Source organism: Halichoerus grypus, chromosome 1 (assembly GCF_964656455.1).
Source record: "Halichoerus grypus chromosome 1, mHalGry1.hap1.1, whole genome shotgun sequence".
NCBI lineage: Eukaryota > Metazoa > Chordata > Mammalia > Carnivora > Phocidae > Halichoerus > Halichoerus grypus.
In genome coordinates, this window is record NC_135712.1 from 128,128,079 (window position 1) to 128,151,689 (window position 23,611).

At 39.0% G+C, this 23,611-nt stretch overlaps 1 protein-coding gene across 1 annotated transcript in view; it reads right to left on the reverse strand.

Moving 5' to 3' along the window:
* The window catches only part of LOC118535906 (collagen alpha-6(VI) chain), a 107,910-nt gene that overhangs the window by 1,419 nt on the left and 82,880 nt on the right, over positions 1–23,611 (reverse strand). The window contains exons 33-35 of the mRNA XM_036092544.2: positions 18,578–18,674; positions 15,078–15,749; positions 12,134–12,227 (exon numbers count right to left, since the gene is read on the reverse strand). Coding sequence (XP_035948437.2) covers positions 12,134–12,227; positions 15,078–15,749; positions 18,578–18,674 — 863 coding nt within the window. The remainder of the gene's footprint in view (positions 1–12,133; positions 12,228–15,077; positions 15,750–18,577; positions 18,675–23,611) is intronic.

Here is a 23,611-nt window from a genome sequence, read left to right on the forward strand (position 1 = left end):
AACTTCTTTAAGATCCGTTCTCTATTCTACCCTCCCAGACAGAAACCCAGACAGAAAATTTCACAAGACCATGTCTGGTAATCATAGCAATCCCAGGAATCTTAGAAGAGCATATGGTAGATACTCAATAAACATTTATGAATTGTTGAACACCACATCAAAAACTAATATGTTGGCTAACTGAACATAAAAAAAAACCCAAACACAATTATCTAATGAAAACATGAGTGAATGCCACTCCCTTCTTCCCTCTCTCCCTCTCACCCATCCATTCTTCCTTCCTTCCGTCTGTCCATCTATCCATCCATCCAAATGTTGACTCACTATGGAAGGCACTATGTTATGTATAGTGGGGGACACACAAATAACACCCAGTCTGGCAGGCACATAAAGAGTTCGTCAACAGTAAAGGACAGCTGGGGACAGACTCTGGAAGGCCAGAATGCCAGATTGACAGGTCAAGGAATCATAGAAGCCAACTGCTGACTGAAAGTCCTAACCTAGCCAATAAAACTGTGCTGGTGGAAATGTCCTATAATCTTCACGGACCAGTATGGCAGCCACTAGCTACATCTACCTATTGAGCACCTGAAATATGGTTAGTGTGACTGAGGAACAATTTATAATGTCATTTAATTGAAAGCTAGTGGTTACTGTATTAGCGCAGGAAGGGAGCCATTTCAGACAACCTTATTTTACAGGGAGGTGGTAGAAAGAGCTTTAAGTCCCTAAGCATTCTTCTATTCAAGCTGCTCTACTTACTGGCTGAGCAGCTCCGAGCAAATCACTTAACTAGAGTGATCCTTGCATCTTCAGGTTTTAAATGGGAATAAATACCACCCATGTTGTGAGCAACATTCAAAATCCCCTAGACTAATTACCATGGTGCTCTGTTGCTTACAGATGAGGAAACAGACTGCATGTAGAGGTGAATATCAGGGACAGAACTGAGACTATAACCCAACCCTCTTAAGAGCTTGGTGTTACTTCCATTGAACTTGTTTTTTATTTGGGACACCATGGAAAACTATCAAGATATTTATTTTTTAAAAGATTTTATTTATTTGAGAGAGAGCGTGCACGTGAGAGAGCACAAGCAGGGGTGGGGGAACGGCAGAGGGAGAGGGAGAAGCAGACTCCCTGCTGAGCTGGCCGAAGGCAACCGCTTAACCGACTGAGCCACCCAGGTGCCCCAACTATCAAGATATTTAGAATAGGAAAGTGAAATGAAAAAAGTCATGCTATCAGGAACACCTGGATGTGGGTGCAGAACAACAGGAAAGCCGATGGCCTGGGGCAGGTTGGACAGTTAAGAAGGTATGAGGAGCTTGGCACATAAGCTCTTTGTAAATATTTTTAGAATGAATGTGTGAGAGCCTGGTGGCATAAGAAGAGTAGGTTTATCAATACTGATAAATCTCAAACATTTGCTGAATTGTGGTCAAGGGAAGAGTCGAGAGAACTCCAACACATTGACATCAGAAAAACAGTGCCAGTATTCACTACAATCCATTTCTTCATATTTGGATTTTTCTGCTTTTACCAGCTTTAAATCTGATCTCTCACGAAAACAAAAATATTTAGAAAATAAGTGAAAGATAAATTAAAATTAGTTCACTTCTTTCTCTCACACATGACATACATGCATATTTGTGCACACACACACACTCCACATATTCCTTTTGCCTCTATAATGAGACCTAGAAGCAAAGGAGACATCAAATCAACAAAGAACCATGCCATTATATACTATATGTCTGGGCTTCTGAAACTCAAATCCCAAAGTATATCTCCATTCACTTCCATCAGTGCTATCTGGAATATAGCAAGTTGATCAGCAAACTTCTCCCAGTTACCAAGAAAGCTAAATTTCAGTGCAAATACAATTTCTCACACCTCACATTTTTGCTCTATTTTTTTTTTTTTTAAAGATTTTATTTATTTATTTGAGAGAGAGAATGAAAGAGAGAGAGCACAAGAGCGGGGAGGGTCAGAGGGAGAAGCAGACTCCCCGCTGAGCAGGGAGCCCGATGCGGGACTCGATCCCGGGACTCCAGGATCATGACCTGAGCCGAAGGCAGTCGCTTAACCAACTGAGCCACCCAGGCGCCCTTTGCTCTATTTTTTTATTTCTAGAACTAAATATTAGGAGCTCAAATTCTCCAAAGTCATAATTGTTTATACGCATAGAACATGGCTCCACCAATCATGGAGAATGTATTCTTTTTTTTTTTTTTTAATTTATTTATTTGAGAGAGAGAGAGTGAGAAAGAGAGCACAAGACGGGGTAGGGTCAGAGGGAGAAGCAGACTCCCTGCCAAGCAGGGAGCCCGATGTGGAACTCGATCCCAGGACTCCAGGATCATGACCTGAGCCGAAGGCAGTCGCTTAACCAACTGAGCTACCCAGGTGCCCTGAGAATGTATTCTTTTGAGTCTGGATCACACCATTTTCATGTCTTGGGTTCCCCTTCCCCAACTTCCCCCTTTCCATTGGATCCTTTTTATGATAAGTTATCTTTGTTATCTTCCTCCCTCTCTCTGTTAAGAAAAAGCTGCTAAACTGATAAGTATGACATTGCTATCTTTTTTCCCCCTCAAATACTTTTATTCTCAAAAGGTTGGAACATGATAAATATCGTATCTCTGAACTTTTTTTTCACTGTTGTACACAGGAGCTTGTATTTGATAAGCATTTGGTAAGAATCATTTGATTACTCTGTTTGGGAACCATATAGAATTTCTGTTTTTCCTTTTATTCCATATTGCTAAGCTACTTCTTTACTGATTGGTAACTCCAACAATAGGTAGTCAAGATAAAGAAACAGGCATGAAATACAGCCGGTCATTTTGCATCTTGTGCCCAACTCCAGGAAAGCTTGTGGAAAGATATGGCGGCTAGACAAAATGAGGTGGGTAGGACTCTGTAGATTTCAGTTCTCTGTGATCACAGATTCCTCCATCTATGCAGATAATCAGGAGTCAACTATGCTGCATTAGCTAGTTGACTGGATGCACTGGAGTAGAAAACGCAGACAAGATTGCCTCTATTTTGAGAATCATTTTTAATAGGCATTTTGTGTGTCTAAAAAACATACTTTGGAAGGTAGAATTACAACAGATGTATTATTCATATGGCATTGGTGACTGTGCCCATTTTTTACAATTTGATTGTTCTGGCTCTGGTCTATCCGTGCTTGAAGTCTGGCACAAGAGCTTCCCTGCCTGGATGAAGCAATAAGCAGGTGGCTTTCTGTCTTTTATTGTCTCTGAGTGGAACTAAGCGCTTACAAAGAGGCTGCCCTACAATCTCACCCTTACTGGCCATCTGTCTCCTTGGTTGCTTGTGTTCAGTTCCTTTCTTTTCTATCTGATAAGAACCAGCTTCTACCTGTATTTCTCAAAATCTCACAGGGGAATGATCTAATTCTAATGCAAGTCATTCTGAGGCTTGGCAAGTCATCTTTATGGCCAGGCATCCTGCCTAGCAGGCATTCTCAGCTCCCTCAATTATGTGCTCAATTCTGCCTCACTTCTCTTGAAAGGCTCAGGCAGGAAGTTTCAGAAGCAGCTGTGTGGCTTGTTACCTTTTATTATGGTCTTCGGTCACTTAGAGAAGGCCTGGGGTGTCCTAGGCTAAGGCACCATCAGGGAGCCCACTAACAGTGGTATGGATTTCATGTCTCAATTCCTGATGTCCCAGCCATTTCCTATCATTTCCCTGTTTCAGATACATAGGAGAAGCTGAGCCTCCAGAATAGCTGGGCAATGTGAAGAAGGGGAAGAAACATCCTGTCAAAGAGTACTGTGAATCCCCTCCACTCATATTGATCTTTAAACAAAATGTATGGTAGGAATAGTTTCCAGAAATGTCTTTTAATTTGTATAGGCTGGCTTCAGTATCTGCCTTTGGCAGTTATGGCCAGCTCCATAATATGTGGAGCCCAGTGCAAATGCAAATGGGAAGCTCCTTTCCATGCTGCCAGACACCTGCAGCAGGGGGAGCCCTGCTCTTTGAGGACCGACTGCACAGGCCTGGTATAGGCCTGAGTTCAGGAAGCATTTGCTGCTGGACAGTTCCCTGCTTCCCAGCAAGGTAAGGAGATTTGAGGCAGAGGCTTCTCACAGTTTCTGGAGCTGGGGCATCTGGATTGAGAGTGCCTCTCTGGCCCTGATCACCACACAGAAATGAGGACACTGCACACTAAAAGTAGGCACACACTATCCAAGGCATTTGCCTAAGTGTGATTCCCACGGGCTGGTACACATTTGATTTTACTCAGATGTGGGGTGCACATGCGTGTGTGGTAGTACAGCATGATTTTCCACTGAAACACTCTCCTAACTACAATTCTAATTAAAAAAAAATGTAAGTAATGTTCATACATGCCAAAAATAGATATGTATATGATTAAGTTTTAAAAGAACTTTTGCCAGATTGGGATCATTCCCTGTATATTTTCGGACCACAATGCTTTGAAACTAGAACTCAATCACAAGAGGAAAGTCAGAAAGAACTCAAATACATGGAGGCTAAAGAGCATCCTACTAAAGAATGAATGGGTCAACCAGAAATTAAAGAAGAATTAAAAAATTCATGGAAACAAATGAAAATGAAAACACAACTGTTCAAAATCTTTGGGATGCAGCAAAGGTGGTCCTAAGAGGAAAGTATATAGCAATACAAGCCTTTCTAAAGAAATAGAAAGGTCTCAAATACACAACCCTACACCTAAAGGAGCTGGAGAAAGAACAGCAAATAAAGCCTAAACCCAGCAGGAGAAGAGAAATAATAAACATCAGAGCAGAAATCAATGAAATAGAAACCAAAAGAACAGTAGAACAGATCAACGAAACTAGGAGCTGGTTCTTGAAAGAATTAATGAGATTGATAAGACCCTGGCCAGACTTATCAAAAAGAAAAGAGAAATGACCCAAATAAATAAAATCATGAATGAAAGAGGAGAGATCACAACCAACACCAAAGAAATACAAACATTTATAAGAACATATTATGAGCAACTATATGTCAGCAAATTAGATAATCTGGAAGAAATGGTTGCATTCCAAGAAATGTATAAACTACCAAAACTGAACCAGGAAGAAATAAAAAACCTGAACAGACCCATAACCAGCAAGAAAATTGAAGCAGTAATCAAAAATCTCCCAACAAACAAGAGCCCAGGGCCAGATGGCTTCCCAGGGGAATTCTACCAAACATTTAAAGAAGAATTAATACCTATTCTTCTGAAACTGTTCCAAAAAATAGAAATGGAAGGAAAACTTCCAAACTCATTTTATGAGGCCAGCATTACCTTGATCCCAAAACTGGACAAAGACCCCACCAAAAAGGAGAATTACAGACCAATATCCCTGATGAACATGGATGCAAAAATTCTCACCAAAATACTATCCAATAGTACATTAAAAGGATTATTCACCACGACCAAGTGGGATTTATTCCTGGGCTGCAAGGTTGGTTCAATATCCGCAAATCAATCAATGTGATACACTACATTAATAAAAGAAAGAACAAGAACCATATTGTACTCACAATAGATGCAGAAAAGGCATTTGACAAAGCACAGCATCCTTTCTTGATTAAAACTCTTCAGAGTGTAGGGATAGAAGGTACATCCCTCAATATCATAAAAGCCATCTATGAAAAACCCACAGGAAATATCATTCTCAATGGGGAAAAACTGAGAGCTTTTTCCCTAAGGTCAGAAACATGGCAGGGTATCCACTATCACCACTGCTATTCAACATAGTACTAGAAGTCCTAGCCTCAGCAATCAGACAACAAAAAGAAATAAAAGGCATCCAAATTAGCAAAGAAGAAGTCAAACTCTCACTCCTTGCAGATGATATGATACTTTATGTGGAAAACCCAAAAGACTCCACCCCAAAACTGCTAGAACTCATACAGGAATTCAGCAAAGTGGCAGGATATAAAATCAATGCACAGAAATCAGTTGCATTTCTATACACCAACAACAAGACAGAAGAAAGAGAAATTAAGGAGTCGATCCCATTTATAATTGCACCCCAAACCATAAGATACCTAGGAATAAATCTAACCAAAGAGGCAAAAATCTGTACTCAGAAAACTGTAGAATACTCATGAAAGAAATTGAGGAAGACACAAAGAAATGGAAAAACATTCCATGCTCATGGATTGGAAGAACAAAGATTGTGAAAATGTCAATGCTACCTAGAGCAATCTATACATTTAATGCAATACCTATCAAAATACCATCAACTTTTTTCGAAGAAATGGAACAAATAATCCTAAAATTTGTATGGAACCAGAAAAGACCCCGAATAGCCAGAGGAATGTTGAAAAAGAAAAGCAAAGCTGGTGGCATCACAATTCCGGACTTCAAGCTCTGTTACAAAGCGGTAATCATCAAGACAGTGTGGTACTGGCATAAAAACAGACACATAGATCAATGGAACAGAATAGGGAGCCCAGAAATGGACCCTCAACTCTATGGTCAAATAATCTTCGACAAAGCAGGAAAGAATGTCCAATGGAAAAAAGACAGTCTCTTCAACAAATGGTGTTGGGAAAATTGGACAGCCACATGCAGAAGAATGAAACTGGACCATTTCCTTACACCACACACAAAAATAGACTCAAAATGGATGAAAGACCTAAATGTGAGACAGGAGTCCATCAAAATCCTAGAGGAGAACACAGGCAGCAACCTTTTTGTCCTCAGCTGCAGCAACTTCTTCCTAGAAACATCACCAAAGGCAAGGGAAGCAAGGGCAAAAATGAGCTATTGGGACTTCATCAAGATAAAAAGCTTTTGCACAGCAAAAGAAACAGTCAACAAAACCAAAAGACAACCGACAGAATGGGAGAAGGTATTTGCAAATGACATATCAGATAAAGGGCTAGTATCCACAATCTATAAAGAACTTATCAAACTCAACACCCAAGGAACAAATAATCCAATCAAGAAATGGGCAGAAGACATGAACAGATATTTCTGCAAAGAAGACATCCAAATGGTCAACAGACACATGAAAAAGTGCTCAACATTACTCGGCATCAGGGAAATCCAAATCAAAACATCAATGAGATATGACCTCACACCAGTCAGAATGGCTAAAATTAACAAGTCAGGAAATGACAGATGTTGGCAAGGAGGCAGAGAAAGGGGAACCCTCCTATACTGTTGGTGGGAATGCAAGCTGGTGCAGCCACTCTGGAAAACAGTATGGAGGTTCCTCAAAAAGTTGAAAATAGAGCTGCCCTATGACCCAGGAATTGCACTACTGGGTATTTACCCCAAAGATACAAATGTAGTGATCTGAAGGGGTACATGCACCCCAATGTTTATAGCAGCAATGTCCACAATAGCCAAACTATGGAAAGAGCCAAGATGTCCATCAACAGATGAATGGATAAAGAAGATGTGGTATATATATACGGTGGAATATTATGCAGCCATCAAAAAACCCCAAAATCTTGCCATTTGCAACAACGTGGATGGAACTAGAGGGTATTATGCTAAGCGAAATAAGTCAATCAGAGAAAGACAAGTATCATATGATCTCACTGATATGGGGAATTCTTAATCTCAGGAAACAAACAGGGTTGCTGGAGTGGTGGGAGGTGGGAGGGATGGGGTGGCTGGGTGATGGACATTGGGGAGGGTATGTGCTATGGTGAATGTTGTGAATTGTGTATGACTGATGAATCATAGACCTGTACCTCTGAAATAATACATTATATGTTAAAAAAAAAAAAAAAAAGAAGACGACAGTAGGAAGGGGGGGAAATTGGAGGGGGAGACAAACCATGAGAGACTATGGACTCTGAGAAACAAACTGAGGGTTTTAGAGGGCAGAGGGGTGAGGGGATAGGTTAGCCTGGTGATGGGTATTAAGGAGGGCACATATTGAATGGAGCACTGGGTGTTATATGCAAACAATGAATCATGGAACACTACATCAAAAACTAATGATGTAATGAATGGTTACTAACATAACATAATAAAATAAAATTAAAAAAAATAAAAACTTTTGCCTTTATTGATACTCTTAAAAATATAATTAAAAAATATTAAGTTATACTTTGATTCCTTTCTTTGGGTATATATATATATATTTTTTTTTTTCTTCTTCTTCTATAGTATCTCAAAAGTGATATTTAGCTCATTAGCTTTTAGAGTTATTAAATTTCCCTAACACAAGAATTAAGACTATAAACTTTCCTAAATTATGACTTCTGACATATCCCATAAATTTTGACATATAACATCTTGATTATTATACAATTCTAAGTATTTTAAAGTTTTCATTATAATTTTTTACCTTATTTAGGAATGTGATTTTAATTTAAAAATGTATGGATTTTTAAAATGTTTTTATTAATTTCTAACTTAATTGAATTCTGATCAATTTGGATTGTATGACACTAGTTCTTAGAGCTTTGTTGACACCTGCTTGATAAGTTAAAAACTGCTCAACGAACACCTGGTGAACTCTCCACCTTGATTCAACTAGTTGTTAATGTTACATGTGCTCTTCAGAAGAATGTCTCATTTTTCTATGCAGGGTTCTAAATGAACCTATTAAATCAAGTTTGTTATTTATGATGAAATCTTTAATATCTTTACTCATTTTTGTCTGCCTCACTGATTATTCAAACTGGTGTACCGAAATCTCCAACTCTAATGATAGTTCGACGGCAATTTCTCCTTGTAGTTTTTCAATTTCTACTTTGTATATTTTAAGATTATTTTATTACCCTCTTAGAAATTTAGAATTGTTATATCTTCTTCATGAATTGAACACTTTGTCATCATGTGGTGGCTTTTTATCCCCATAATACTGTTTTGTTAAAGAGAATATTTTACCTGATATTAATGTTATATTCTAGCTTTATTGTTCTGGTTACTGGTAGGTTTGTATATATCATCTTCTGCATATAGCAGTATATATTATGTTTCCAGATTTTTTTTTAATTTGCCTGGTATATTTTTTCATAATTTTACTTCCAACTTTTCCATGTCCTTATTTTGTGGCTGTGTCTCTATAATTGAAAGCAAGTTATAGCTGGATTTTATTTTGTTTCTTAAGTCCATCTATCTCTATAACTGGCATGTTTAGTCGATATTTATTATGACTCCTGATATATTTAAATGGAATTGATTCTGCTGTTTTACTTTGTGCCTTCTACTTGTCCTCCCCCCCTTGCCTTTTTATTTAAAAAAATATTTATGTTCTTGTTTTTATTGCATTTTCCTGCACTACAGTTTTGGTAGTTAGCTACATTCCATTTTTCTTTTTCACAGGTACCATCACAATTTCTAATACATTTTTAAGAGAGTCTAAAGTTTTTCAGTAGCCAGCCCAAACAATTCAAGTTCCTAGAGCCCTTAACTCCATTTACCTCCCCATGACATGTATTATTATTATTGTCCCATTTTTCAGTACTACCTTTTTTACCCTTCAGGCTCAACTTCATTTTTTTAAATAAAAGATTATTTTATTGTCCAATATATTTTCTCAAGTTTAAATAATATTAATATGTATAGTCTTAGTACAATAGTTTTTTTCTGTTAAACCACCAGGTGCCTACAAATATCTTATTTTCATACCTTTGTTAACAAGTATGGCTTTTTTGTAACCCTACAAATTAGATATTACTATTGCTTAGAAATCTAACATTTAGGTCTTCCTAAATATTGTCAAGTTTTGATCATTTATTAGTGTTGCATCTCAGCCCTTCCTTCCATAGTCATTTTTATGTTTCTTGAAGTACATACTTTAGAAGTTCCTTTAGCAAAGGTCTTTGTGGTGAACTGTTTTTTGTTTATCCTAATTATCTTTGTTATACCATTATTTTTTAAAGTTGGTTTAAGTTGATAAAAATGTTCTTCCATTACTTTAAAAGTTCTTAACAGTTTTGTGGCTTCCACTATTGCTACTGATAATCCAGCTGCCAACCTAATTGTAGTTTCTTTGTAGATCATCTTCTCTTTCTTTCAGTCTGCCTTTTTATTTGGCTTGATGTCTGCATTCCCCCACGCCACGTCTAATGGCTCTTTTTATTTATCCTCCCTGTTGTACCTTGTCTTTTCTTCATCTTTTAATTCATATCTTTGATAAGTTCTTGAAAGTGACCATCTCTTGATGTACTTGAACATTATCTCATTTATTATTTCTATTTTATCTGATTTCAAGAATTCCAATTTGATACAGATCTTTCCATTCTGTTCTGTCTCTAAACTTCTTACATTTATCTTCTCTGCATTCTGAGTGATTTCTTCAGCTTTATTCTCCAGTTCACTGTGTTTCTCTTTAGATGTGTCTATTATTCTGTTTAATTCATCCACTGAGTTTTATTTTTTAATTCACAGAATCTTGTTAAGAACAAAACCATGAATAAATAAATACCTTTATACTTCTCACCTATTTGGTTCTCCAAATGTTACCATCTTGTTACTCTGTGTGTATACACACACACACACACATGCATACACACATCCATATATGCATATACACTCATATATGTGCATACACACACACATAAAACCCCATCCTATTTCCTTTTAGGGAAACCATCTGAAAATAGATTGCAGATATTATACATGTTACTTTTAAATACTTCAATATACCTATCTCAAGAACAAAAACATTCTCTCATATGAACATGATAGTATTACTACACATAAGGAAATTCACATGAATCAATAATATCTCCTGACATATTGTTCATACTCAAGTTTCCCCAGTTGTTCACCAGAAGTCATTTATATGAGCTTTTTTTCTGACCTGGGGTCCAGTCAAGTTTCACACCATTACATTTGATGGTTATGTCTCCTTAGTCTCTCCCATTTTAGAATAGTACCCCACAACCCCTTTGCTGCTCATGACATTGAAACCTCTGACTAGGTCAGCTGTTCTGAAGAAAACTCCATATTCTGGAATTGTCTAATGGTTTCCTCATTATGAGACTTGGGTCAAACATTCCCTGCAAGAATCTTACATTCAAGGTGATGTATCTCCCCCTGCATCACCTCAGGAAGCACATAATGTCAAATCTTGGCCACAGTGGGAACTGCCAGATCTTACCATGTACATGCATATTTCCTTTCTTTGTAATTAATAAGTTAGTAATATGTGAATGGTCTGGGAGACTGTAAAATAGCCTGTTCCCAAACAACCTGTCACCCAGTGGTTTTAGCATTCCTTGATTCTTATCTGACTCCATTATTACACTGGAGATTACAAATTGGTGGTTTTTAAAAAAGATTTATTTATTCACGAGAGAGAGGACGTACATGAGCAGGAGGGGCAGAGGAAGAGGGAGAGATTCCCAAGTAGACTCTGTGCTGAGCACAGAGCCCAACACAGGACTCGATCTCATGACTCTGAGATCACAACCTGAGCCAAAATCAAGAGTTGGACACTTAACCAACTGCCCAACCCAGGCACCTCACAAATTGGTGATTTTTTAAGTCTACCATTTTCTTTTATATTTATTAGCTCCATACTTCTATAAAAAAGAACTTTCACTACCCTCCTCCCTTTTCGGATCTCTATATAGACTTGTGTATTTTAAAAATTCATTCTGTTATAATCCATTACCATTATTCTTTCTGATGTTAAACTGTCCAAAATCAGGCCAGTAGGAATCTTTTCAAGATAGCTCCATTGTCCTTTTGACATGACACTGCTAGTTTTTTACTACTTCCTTGCTTTCCGGCATAATAAATCTTTGAGAGTCATATTGTACTTTCCCTGCTACAGTCTAGAATTAGCTTTTCTCTCTCCAAGAAACCCTGGTTCCTTTGAGTGGGGAATGATATTTAGAAACCACTATCTGGTCATTAATTATGCTCATTGCCACTCAAGTGTCCCATTGGTTGTTTTAGTTCCACATTTAGATTTTCCACTTTCAAAAAGTCTCTGGTTGTTTTTCAGATCAACCTGGTCATTTTTTATTATCTCTTATTCCCCCAAATTATATTTTAATATTAGGTACCTGTAGATTTTGTCCAAATAGGATGGAGAAGGAGGAAGAGGGAGAAAAGGAGGAGGAAGAAATTATAGAGAATGAGGAGAAGAAAGGGGGGCACATTATTTATCAAGTTCTCTCAAGCTGAAAATACCTTCGCCACTGCCGTGGGGGCTGCTTCAGATCTGTAGAGCTCAGTCTATTGCACTTCATTTTGAAGTTTATGGGTGGATATTTGTTGATTGCACCTAGGAAGAGAAAAGTCTGTGATGAGTCTCTTATCCATAACTATTAACATTACAGCAATCTGCTCTGTATGCAAAGTATCACTTCACTGCTTTTGATATTCATCAAAGGAAGATACCAACTAAGGTGGCCTACTGAGATGAGAGCAGGTTTCTCAGGAGAGTCTCTAAAACTGGGTTTAGAAAATACATCTCTGCTGAATTTATAGGCAGAGCATTCAACTTATTTTTCAATAAGATGCCTTTAGCTGCTAAAGTTGGTCAACGTTAGAGGAGATATTATGAGCTAGTCCTAAAGTCTGGTCTCTAATTGACATGAACTATTCAGAATAATTATTTTTTGTTTGCTCCTTTGCAATATCAAAATGCAAAGGGAAAGGGATATTCCCTTTGTGGTTTCTGTGTCATTAACAACAGTAACAATAGTGCCATCTTGGGTTTAATTCATTAGTGGCTCACTTCATTTGGAAGGATATTGATTTTTTTTATAATAACAAAGCATGCCCCTTCCCACAAAATTTAAACATTTAAAAGCCATTTTTGATGGGAAACTTCAAAAAATGTACCATTTATTTCCTTGAAGCATTAAATTGAACAGACTTGGTAAACACAATTAAATCTCTTCCTTAGTGATCAGGGTCATTAAATAGCAAGTTCGTCCTGGGTTGTGATATAGCACTGTCTCTAAAGCTGCTGTTGCAGAATAGACTGTGTGATTCTAGACTGAATGGCCCTAGACCGTGATGTTGTGCATTTTATTTCTTATCTTAGTTCTAAGCATCAGGTTGTTTGTCAGTTTTGTTTCTCTTAGAAAATGTGTTATTTCGGATGTGGACTGTGCTCGATGGCCACCTCGATCACAGCATGGTGTTAAATAAGAATCAGAGAGGGAGCTGCACTAGAACCCCCCGGAGGGCAGGGACGGTGTCTGTTTGGTCACTCGTTGGTACCCCCACAACCTGGGGCGCCTGGGTGGCTCTGTTGGTTAAGCATCCGACTTAGTTTTGGCTCAGGTCATGAACTCAGGGTCCTGAGACTGTGCCCTGTGTTGGACCCTGGGCTCAGCGCAGGGTTTGCTTGAGATTCTTTCCCCCCCACCCCCGGCTCCTCCCCCACAGCTTGTGCTAAAATAAATAAATGTTTTTTTAAAAAAGATAGCCTCACACCCACACTGTGAGTGGCTCACAGTAGGTACCTGATACATATGCGTTGTTGTTGAATGAGCATGAGTCTGTGGGCTTGCTATATGATTATGTTAAAGCCTTTTTCAACTTCTACTTTTACAATTGTATTTCAAAGACGGGAGATTTCTAGATCCTTAAGTTCTAGAAAAGTAGTGTATAATTGTGTCACAGTTACAGTTTTCTGAAAGCACTTTATATCTCTCTCACCTACACCAAGTAATTCTTAAAACATCTCTTTTCCTTTCCTTGGGTGGTAATGGGGTGTCATTTTTATCTATTCGTACGATTTGACTAATCACCATGAAACACCACAAAGAATTTTGGGGGACTGAGGAAGGAAATTCCATCTTAAATGTTCTTTCAATTTTTTTTGCCTCACAAGCAGTGTTTCTTTACAAGTTTCTCAGTCTTTCAAAGTGTTCTTTTGTTTTACCCTTACAAATGCCTTGTAATTACTACTTTTTGGAATGATTCTTGGCCCCCCTTTTTTGCCCTTCTTTTTTCTAGCTCCTCTTTCTGATTTCCTATTCCAAAACACATCCACATAAATTTCATTCTAGGAGCTTGTTGCTCCAGTGTTTCTCAAACCATAACATGCATATGAATCACCTGGCAATTTGATAAAAATGCAGTTTCTGGTTCAGAATGTCTGGAGTAGGGCATGAAATTCTGCAATTTTCACGAGCTTCCAGGTAATGCTGATGATGTAGGTCCTAGACTCACATTTGGAGAAGCACAGGACTAGCGGACATGACATCAGTACCATCAACAATTTCCCAAGGCTCCTTAGACCTCACCTATAGTGATTAGTCCGTCTTTGCAACCTTAACTGGTCTCACTGTGTAATGTCAGTGACAAGTTTGAGACTCTATCAGAATCTCCTGTAAGCTACACTGGGTGTCCTTCAGCCTGTGTATTCACTTTTCTTTATCTGGACTCTAAGGGCTCATTCACCATGAGAATGTTCAGAAATCTGACGATTTTTCAACCTCCAGAGTCATAGTAGGACATGGCTTTTTTTTTACCCATTCCATTGCATACAAAGTGAATTGCATACTTTCAAGGCAAAATTACTCCAAGAAATACAGCCCATGTTTCTTTTTTATGAGTACCAGTTACACTAATTGCTGGCATCATAAAAAGTCATCAACAAGGCTGAGAAAGTTTTGCAAGGATGTATCTTTCATTCTTACAGGTAAAATGATATCCCCTAATACCTCAAACTCTGCCTTTGGAACTTGTAAAAAAGCAAAGCTGAGAATTGTTGAATTTTTCTTTGGCTCTCTCTTTTGGTGTGTTAACTGATGAAGCTTTCCATTGGAGGGCAGTGTGTTAATGTTACATGGCAAGGGTTTCTACTTTATAGCCAAGATCCAGGTGGTGACTTTACACCCCCAGACTATATTGCTCTATGCAGACAGATGTGTGAGCAGCTGCTTGTTATGATTGCTTCTCCATAGGAACCAGAGGCATAAAAAATTTGAGCCAGAAAATTAAATGCTAGGAATCAGAGGTTTCCTCTCTCCACCATTACAAATTTTCCTTTCTGACCCTGCAGTGCCCTCGAAGACAGAGATTTCCAAGAATCCATGTCAGTTCATCAACCCTTCTTTTGGGAATACCAAATAATACTCTTAATGTGTAAGAAAGAACAGATTTTATGACTTACGCCTGATTGAGTTTACAAAGGATTTCACAAACTTCACACTGTATCTGTGGTCAGGTTTATGAATTCGGCCAAGCTGGACCAAGTGGTGATCCAAAGGGTAGCTGGCTAGATCTTCTAGTTCCTTGTCATTCCAAGCAGGGCCAAGGGAAAACACAAATAGGGTATAACCTTGACATTTGGCTCTCAAGGATTCTTTCTTTAAGGTTTCCCTGTCCAAGTGACTGGTTTCCCCAGTGGATATTACAAATATGACTTTGTTTCTTCTCATATTGGGTGTATTTAAAAAGATATTGTCCAGGGTCCACTGTAAGGCATGACCAATGAAAGCGTCTCCATTTAGTTGTTGAACTGATTCTTCCAGGTGCCTCTTCATGAGGCGTTTACTATTGTAGGTGGTAAGGTTGAACTCAGTTCTAACAGGACTCTTCTGAGTGTTGGGTAGGAAGTTGGGGGGAGCATGGCTTAATAGGGCCACCCGGTCTCCAGTGACAGAGGTCTCAGGCTCTGGGCTGATCTCAAAGTGATCTAACAGTGCTCCCAAAAAGTGTCTTATGTCTTCAAATTCAGCACTTCCCACATGCCGGGAGCTGTCCAGAAGGAAAGCAGCATCCACGTAAGACTGTGCAGGGGGTGGTTTGGCTTGATCGCAAAAAGCGTCTGGCTTGCATACATCTGCAGACCAAAAGTCACATAGGGCTACTAAAACAGACTGGACAGAAAAGATAGCATCTCAAATATTCTAACATTTGGAAACTGCATAATCTTTGATATTAAAATAATTACTAAATGACTTTGATATCAACAACAAAAGATTTCCTAGTCCATAGTTTGCATCTATATTTACAACGTACAGATTTTACACCCAGTTGGTGTCTTGAATTCCATTCACTAAGGCATTTGACTTTTAAAAATTAGGCTGCTTTCAACAGAAGCTTAATCTTCGCTGTATTTTAAGTTTATAAAGATTGAAGTAGACAGTTTATCTTGTATAAGAGTATACCTTATCATGACATAAAAGCTAATGATCTCTCTAGATAGACAAGATACAGGTTAAACCAATTGTCCTTATCATTATGCTCATGCTGTTCTACTATGAAATGTAATATGCTTAAAAAGAGTGGGGAAAAAAAGCAATGAATTCTTTTACTTCAATTTAAATAAAGGTTTGTAACTCAATGTCCATCTGGGTGTGGACACTAAGGACAAAGCTATAGCTCATGTTTGTCTCTCCAGTGTGCTTATTAGTTGAAAGCTCAATATGTGTTTGTTAAAAACATGAATATAAATATTGCATATTAGTAAGCTTTCATAAAATATGGGGTCATTTTAATAAGTAGGCATATCTCATTTATCAAAAGAATATGTAGTAATAAAACAGGAGTGAATTCCATTGAATCTGACCACAATGAATATTCAGAAGAATAAAAAAATTTGGAACTGGAAGGATCTTAGAGGTCACCTAATCTAATTTAACAGAAGAAACTGATGACAAGAGGGTAAAATCATTCTGCCAAACAATACGCAAGTGTTTCTAGAAGTTTCTACATATGAAGTCAGGGTTTATTGTGAGAGACAAGGTCATGTGGTGTGGCAGTGGGGAGGCCCCTTGGCCTAAGAGCCAGGATGCCTGGGCTCTGGTCTTACCTAAGTCACCACCGGGCCTCAATTCTGCACAGTTAGGTGGGTGGGTCAGATTCACCCAGAAAACCCTTCCTGGGCCAACCTCTGCAATCTTGACATTTTCAGTAATAGTTGCTGGTTAAGGCTGAGAACGCCTCTTTAAAAACTAAAGAGAAGAGAAATGGAATGACGAGCGTGTGGACAGCTGGTACTTAGATGTGCGCCTGGGGCAGGAATAAAAGCAGTCAGATGAAAGGTTGAAAACCAGAATGCAGATCCTTGGGGATGTAGCAAACTTCCTCACTTCAATCTTGCTCATGGACTCCATAAAGATGTGGCTTTGCACAAGTCACGTTTCCCTTACAGAAATTCAGTACAATTCTACAACCATGTTTAATGGTCGAATGACAGAACAGTCACCTGTGTGCTAGGCAGTTCCTAAAATCAGAGACAGCAGGCTGCCCATTTGCTCAATTTTGTGGTGTTTTTTAATTGCAGGAAACGACAGCCAAAATATCTTCCCTTATATGCCCCAGAGACAAAACAAGGATTTAAGCCAAGAAATGGGGCCAAAATCTCTCCCCAGTCCCACATGTACAACTTCTGACTGTAACATAAGTAACTGATGTGTCTGAAAGCCGTGCTGAGGCTGGGGTGGGAAGCCCCCCTCACAGCACAGGCAGCCGCTGCCTTGAGTAGGAGGCCCAGTGCCTAACCAACCCTGTGCTACTGAGGGGGACAGAAGGAGGGAGGGAGGCAGAGAAGGAAGGGAGAAGGTGGGGGGGAGGGGAAGGGAGGAGAGAGTCTAATGAGTAGAGGGAAGCAGAGAGGGAGACAGAAAGAATAGAGGGGTGTCTGAAGCAATCCCACTTCTCAGAGTTACCACCTCCCTATGAGGTCACTTACATGGCAAGCATTAGCATCTCATTAATACACATGGAGAAGGAAAGGAATCAATCATTTTCTTCAAAACCAAATACCAAGTCCCAGGGAGAATAATGGGATCTCGGTTACTCATAAATGGCTGCGTTGTGAGGCCAGCCTTCTTGGGTCTCCTCTGGCTGTGCCGCCTGGGCAAATTATCTCATCTCTCTAAGCCCCATTTTTGTCATCTGTCAAGTGGAGCTAGTAATAGTTCAAATGTCTCAAGGTGATTGTAAGGGTGGGATGAGAAAATGAGAAGAGTGCTTGGAACAGAATAAGCACAATAGTTTCAACATTAACTATCACCAGCACCACCACCAATGTTACATAAAGCAATTAGAACAGTGCATGGTTCATAAGAAATGCCTGGCAACTGTTAGAAATCACACCCACTGATGACTTCAGTGGCTTCCACTGTCTTCATAATTATTGGAACACTCAAATTACCAGCATACTCACCCACAGCCGCCTCTCTATCTAGGCCCATAGATGGTGTATAAAACACGGCAATGGACAAACCAGCATGGTCAGTCTTTCTGATGCCTTTTTGCAATGGAAAATGCATGGATTTCTACTAATTCCCACTTGTACTATAAAGCATTTCTTGGGGGGGTTGTGAACGTTTGAGATTTAGAAGACACATAAATATACTTTATAGCATGAAAACCTTGGCAATGAGACGGCTGAGTTTTTCTAATAATCGTTATTGTTTCCTGGAAGCTGCAGAAGCTTGGAGGGCCTGGAATGCAATCCTCCTGCTTGGATACCTGGGAGGAGCCCTGCTGGCTGGGGCTCTATCTGTGGACCATGCAGAATGAGGAAGTGAGCCCAGAGCCCCAGGGAAATCTTCCCAAGGCCACTAGTACCCCTGTTGCCAAGGTCCAGCCATTCCTGCCAACAGTGACTCAGTGTGCTTAACAGGCCTGATCAAATTATATTCTCTCCATGGATCTTACCATAGCAGAAAGTACACCGCTGGAGTCTCTCTAATGCTGGCGCGTAGTCGGTCCCGGATGGAACCATTATGAGTTGGAATGTGCCAGTGTCATCAATCTGTAAGAAGCAGAAGCAAGAAAAAGAACAGCTTAGTGGGTGGGGCTGCAGGAATCCCCCAGGATTGTTCAGAGCACTGAGATCTTTTGAGTACAACACTGCTCCTTCTAAAGAAGGTCATAGGGAAGCCTAGCGCATGTCAGGGTGGCTAAGAGCCCTGTTTGGGTTTAAGCCCTGGTGTTCCCTTTAGCTGTAGGTCAGGTTTTTTTGTCTCTGTTTCATCTACAAAATGGGATAATCACACTACAACCTAACAGGAATAGAGTGGGCATTAAATGGGTTCATAATTGAAACGCACGTACTGGCCCAGGGTGGGTGCTGTGTGGGTCATTAGAGACCACAAAGCACTTTCCTATTCATTATCTCAACAATCCAGTGAGTTTGTTCTTATGTGCATCATGCCCATTTTACAGATGAGGAAGCTGAAGCTCAAAGGAAGGTGAGAGGACTGATCAAAAGACAGTGGACATGGAAGCCATTGAAGAAGAGGGTCAGAGGACACCCCCCCCCAACACACACCCCAAGTCCCAGGGAACCAAGTGAAATCACAGAATGTACTTTACAACTGTCTCTGAGTTCCCATTATGAACCAGGCATGGAAGCTAGCTTTGCAGACCCAGATCCACATCCAGGGGCTCTCCTCTGAACAACTCCCAACACCTTCCAGCTCAGTCCCATTGTTAATAACCTCTCTGGGGAGTTTGAGGCTGGAGAGCAGGGATAAAATAGGGAGGCTTCAAATAATGAAGAATAATTAGCTTGTCAGTTAACAGATTCACAGATCTATTGATGGCTGAGGGGAAGTTATAGGTATGGTCTTATCTAATGCCTAAGAGATGGGACAGACAACATTTCCCTACTCTTTCTCAGGAAAGTGTCCTTTGCATACTTTATCCATGAAGATAGGACTTGGGCAGCCATGTTTAAGTGTGTGTTTGGGCGGGGGGGGACTCCATCCCTCTGCAGAGGAGATTGCACCAGGAATGGGAATCTGAACCAATTGGATCCATTCTCTCAGGAATTTGGAACTGGGGTCCTGAGGGCAGTGAGTCCCTCTATGTTAGTGGTAAGCACTAATGAAGCTGTAGGCTGGCCATGTTCTAACTGAGGAGCAATGGGAAGGAAATGAAGGAAATGGGAAGGAGGAAAGGTGGTGGGGGCTTTCGCTAAGGCTTGTCTTTGTTTCTGCCCATCTTTTCTTCTGTGTTTGCCTTCATGAGCTGGATGGGTTAGAGGGGGAGACTCAGAGGAAATATGTGGTAACTGAAGCTTTTGGCATGATTTCTAGGCAAAATATATAGAAAAAAGAATGGTTAGTGTCTGGGAAAGCCTGAGAAGAAAGAAACAGAAAGGAGGGAAGGTGAGCATTGTTGTGGTATGAGAGAAAAAAAAAAAGATGCTGTGATGATAGGGCAGTGGAGCTGGGACTGGGGTGGTGATGACAAATGGGGACATTCTGCAGTGGAATACCAAGGTTTTCCAAGGTGGAATGCCAAGGTTTCCCATTAAACCCCCTTCCCATTTCAGTTGTCTCCAATCACAAGAATAATCTGTAATGTCAATATTATACTTAATGTTTCTCTCATTTGCAATGTTAAACAGCAGAGTAAAAAGGAAAAAAAGGCTAGCTGAAAAAGAGATATCTCTTATAAGTCTATTAGAAATAGGGAGACCCAGTCTAAATTAGAATTCTTTATGGGCAGCAAGTAAAATTTCACCAGAAGTAAGAGGTAGTTGCCAAACACACTTAAAGGGGAAAACCTGGTGGCAAAACAAAGCTGAGATTGAGGTTTTTCCAGTCAAAAATGGCCTTCTGTTTCAGAAGGGATGAATAGCTCATCACTCAGTTGATACCATCATGAGAAATTCCCAAGAGGGAGGTCACAGTCCATGGGCTAAGGGAAATCAGTGCCAGTTGTCAGAACATCTGTTTCCAAATGCTGCTGCATGTGCCTGCATGGGGCCTGAATTTCACACTGGACTGCTGAACTCTCAGACGAATCAAGATTTAGAAACGCCATGATAATTATGAAACAAATAAGGGTTTTAAAATATGGCCTCCAAATAAAAATTCATTGTCACTAGATTTCTGAGTTCTGTTCCTGAAATAATAAACCACAGTTCAAGTGTAGGGAAGCACAACTGAACAGAATGGATAGAAGAAAGAAAAAGAGGACAAAAGGAGAAGTAGTAACATAATTTCCCTTCTGTAATGCCAGATATCAGTGGTGGGTTCTTACCAACTTGTATACATGCCTCTATTTTGAACCTTTCTAGACAACCCTGCTTCATTGCATCCTCTAATGGCAGCTCCATGAGGGTGGGTCTTTTGGTTTTCCACTTTGGTGTCTCCACAGCCTAGGATAGCTCCTGGTATACACGAGGTGCTCACTAAGCATTTGCTGGATGAACGAACCTTGGCACCAATTCTGACTTCTGTATGCCTCTCTAATTCTACTCAAGAGGTGTTTGGAGCCAATGCTGCTCAGATTTTGGAGGGTCATTGTCAAGAATCTGAATCTTCATTGGTGCTCTTTTGAGGTAAAGTCCTTCAAGAAAGGAGCAAAGAGCTTCTAGCTGATTTGACTAGGAACTCTGAGAGACTGTTAACACTCAAAGCATTTTAAAACAAACCAACAAAATATGTTTTCTCAAGTTATAGGCTATGCACACACCTTTGAGTGGGTGGTGAAACTGTGTTAACTTAAGTTTATATCACAAGTACTATCAATTATTTGCATTAGGATATTGTCTCTTGTTTTGTGACTAAATAAAGCCAAGGGACAATGGGGCTGTCAATAAACAGAAGGAATTATGAGTCTGTGTGTAACTGTATCTACTCACAGAATTTTTGAGCTGCTGTGTTTCATAGCAGCTTCATTTATTTGCACGGCATGGCCCAACCTTTTCTAACTGATGCGCATTTTCCTTTCTGAGCCTGGTTTATCAACCTGTCCATTTGCATGTTCAATGACACTAATAGCAGCATCAGCTCCTTTACAACAACATTTTTGTTAAATAGATTTTAGTTCATCATCAAGCAGATAAATAATAGCAATAGCAATTAGAGCAAGAACTATCATTCTTGAATATTTACTATGCATTAGGCACTGAGGCATGGTGTCCCATCATTTCATCTACACAACAGCTCCAGGAAACAGGCACTGCTTTCCATACTTTATAGATTAATACTCTATTTTAATTCTGTTGTGCTTATTTGACACCTTCATAGAAAATTATGAAGGTGGAAAGGGCCTCAAAAGACACCTGCAGATTGAAAAGTGAAAGGATGAAGAAACATTTATCATGCAAATGGATGTGAAAAGAAAGCTGGGGTAACAATACTTGTATCAGACAAAATAGACTTTAAAACAAAAATGGTAACAAAAGACAAAGGACATTAACAAGCAGATATAACAATTATAAATATTTATGCATCCAACATGGGAGCACCTAAATACTTAAAGCGGTTAATAACACAAAGGAAGTAATCAATAATAATGCAGTAATAGTAAGAGACTTTAACACCCCACTTACATCAATGAACAGATCATCCAAACAGAAAAATCAAGGAAATGGTGGCTTTGAATGACACATTGGACCAGATGAATTTAACAGATATATTCAGAACATTCCATCCTAAAACAGCAGAATACACATTCTTCTGAACAGATTCAGAACAGATAACATATTAGGCCACAAAACAAGTCTCAAGAAATTAAAAAAGATTGAAGTCAAACCATGCATTTTTTCCTGATCAAAATGCTATGACACTAGAAATCAGTCACAAGAAAAAAAATCTAGAAAGAGCATAAATACATGGAGGTTAAACAACATGCTACTAAGCAATGAATGGGTCAACCAAGAAATCAAAGAGGAAATGGAAAAATACATGGAGACAAATGAAAATGAAAACACAATAATCCAAATCTTTGGGATGCAGCAAAAGCAGTTCTAGGAAGGAATTTTATAGCAATACAGGCCTACCTTAAGAAGCAAGAAAAATTTCGAACAACCTAATATTACACCAAAAGGAGGTAGAAAAGGAAAAACAAAACCCAAAACCAGTAGAAGGAAGGCAATAATAAAGATTAGAGCATAAATAGATGAAATAGAAACTAAAAAACACAATAGAATGGATCAATGACACCAGGAACTGGTTCTTTGAAAAAGACAAAAAAAAAATTGATAAGCCAGATTCATCAAAACAGAGAGGACTCAAATAAACAAAATCAGAAATGAAAGAGGAGAAATAACAACTGACAGCACAAAGAATTATAAGAGAATATTATGAAAAATTATATGCCAACAAATTGGACAGCCTAGAAGAAATGGATAAATTCATAGGAACATATAACCTCCCAAAACTGAAGCAGGAAGAAATAGAAAATTTGAACAGACCTATTACCAGTAATGAAATTAAACCAGTAATAAAAAATACTCTCAACAAACAAACTCCAGGACAGATGGCTTCACAGGTGAATTTCACCAAACATTTAAAGAGTTAATACCTATTCTTCTCAAACTATTCCAAAAAATAGAGGAAGGAAAGCTTCCAAATTCATTCTATGAGGCCAGCAATACCCTGATAACAAAACCAGATAAAGACACCACAAAAAAAAAGAGAAATACAGGCCCATATCTCCAGTGAACATAGATGCAAAAATCCTTAATAAAATATTAGCAAACTGAATCCAACAATACATGAAAAAAATCATTCACCGTGATCAAGTGGGATTTATTCCTGGAAAGCGAGGGTGGTTCAATATTCACAAATCAATCAATGTTATACATGACATCAATAAGAAAAAGGATAAGAACCATGTGATAATTTCAATAGATGTGGAAAAAACATTTGACAAAATACAATACCCATTCATGATAAAAACTCTCAACAAAGTAGGTTTAGAGAGAATATATCTCAACATAATATAGGT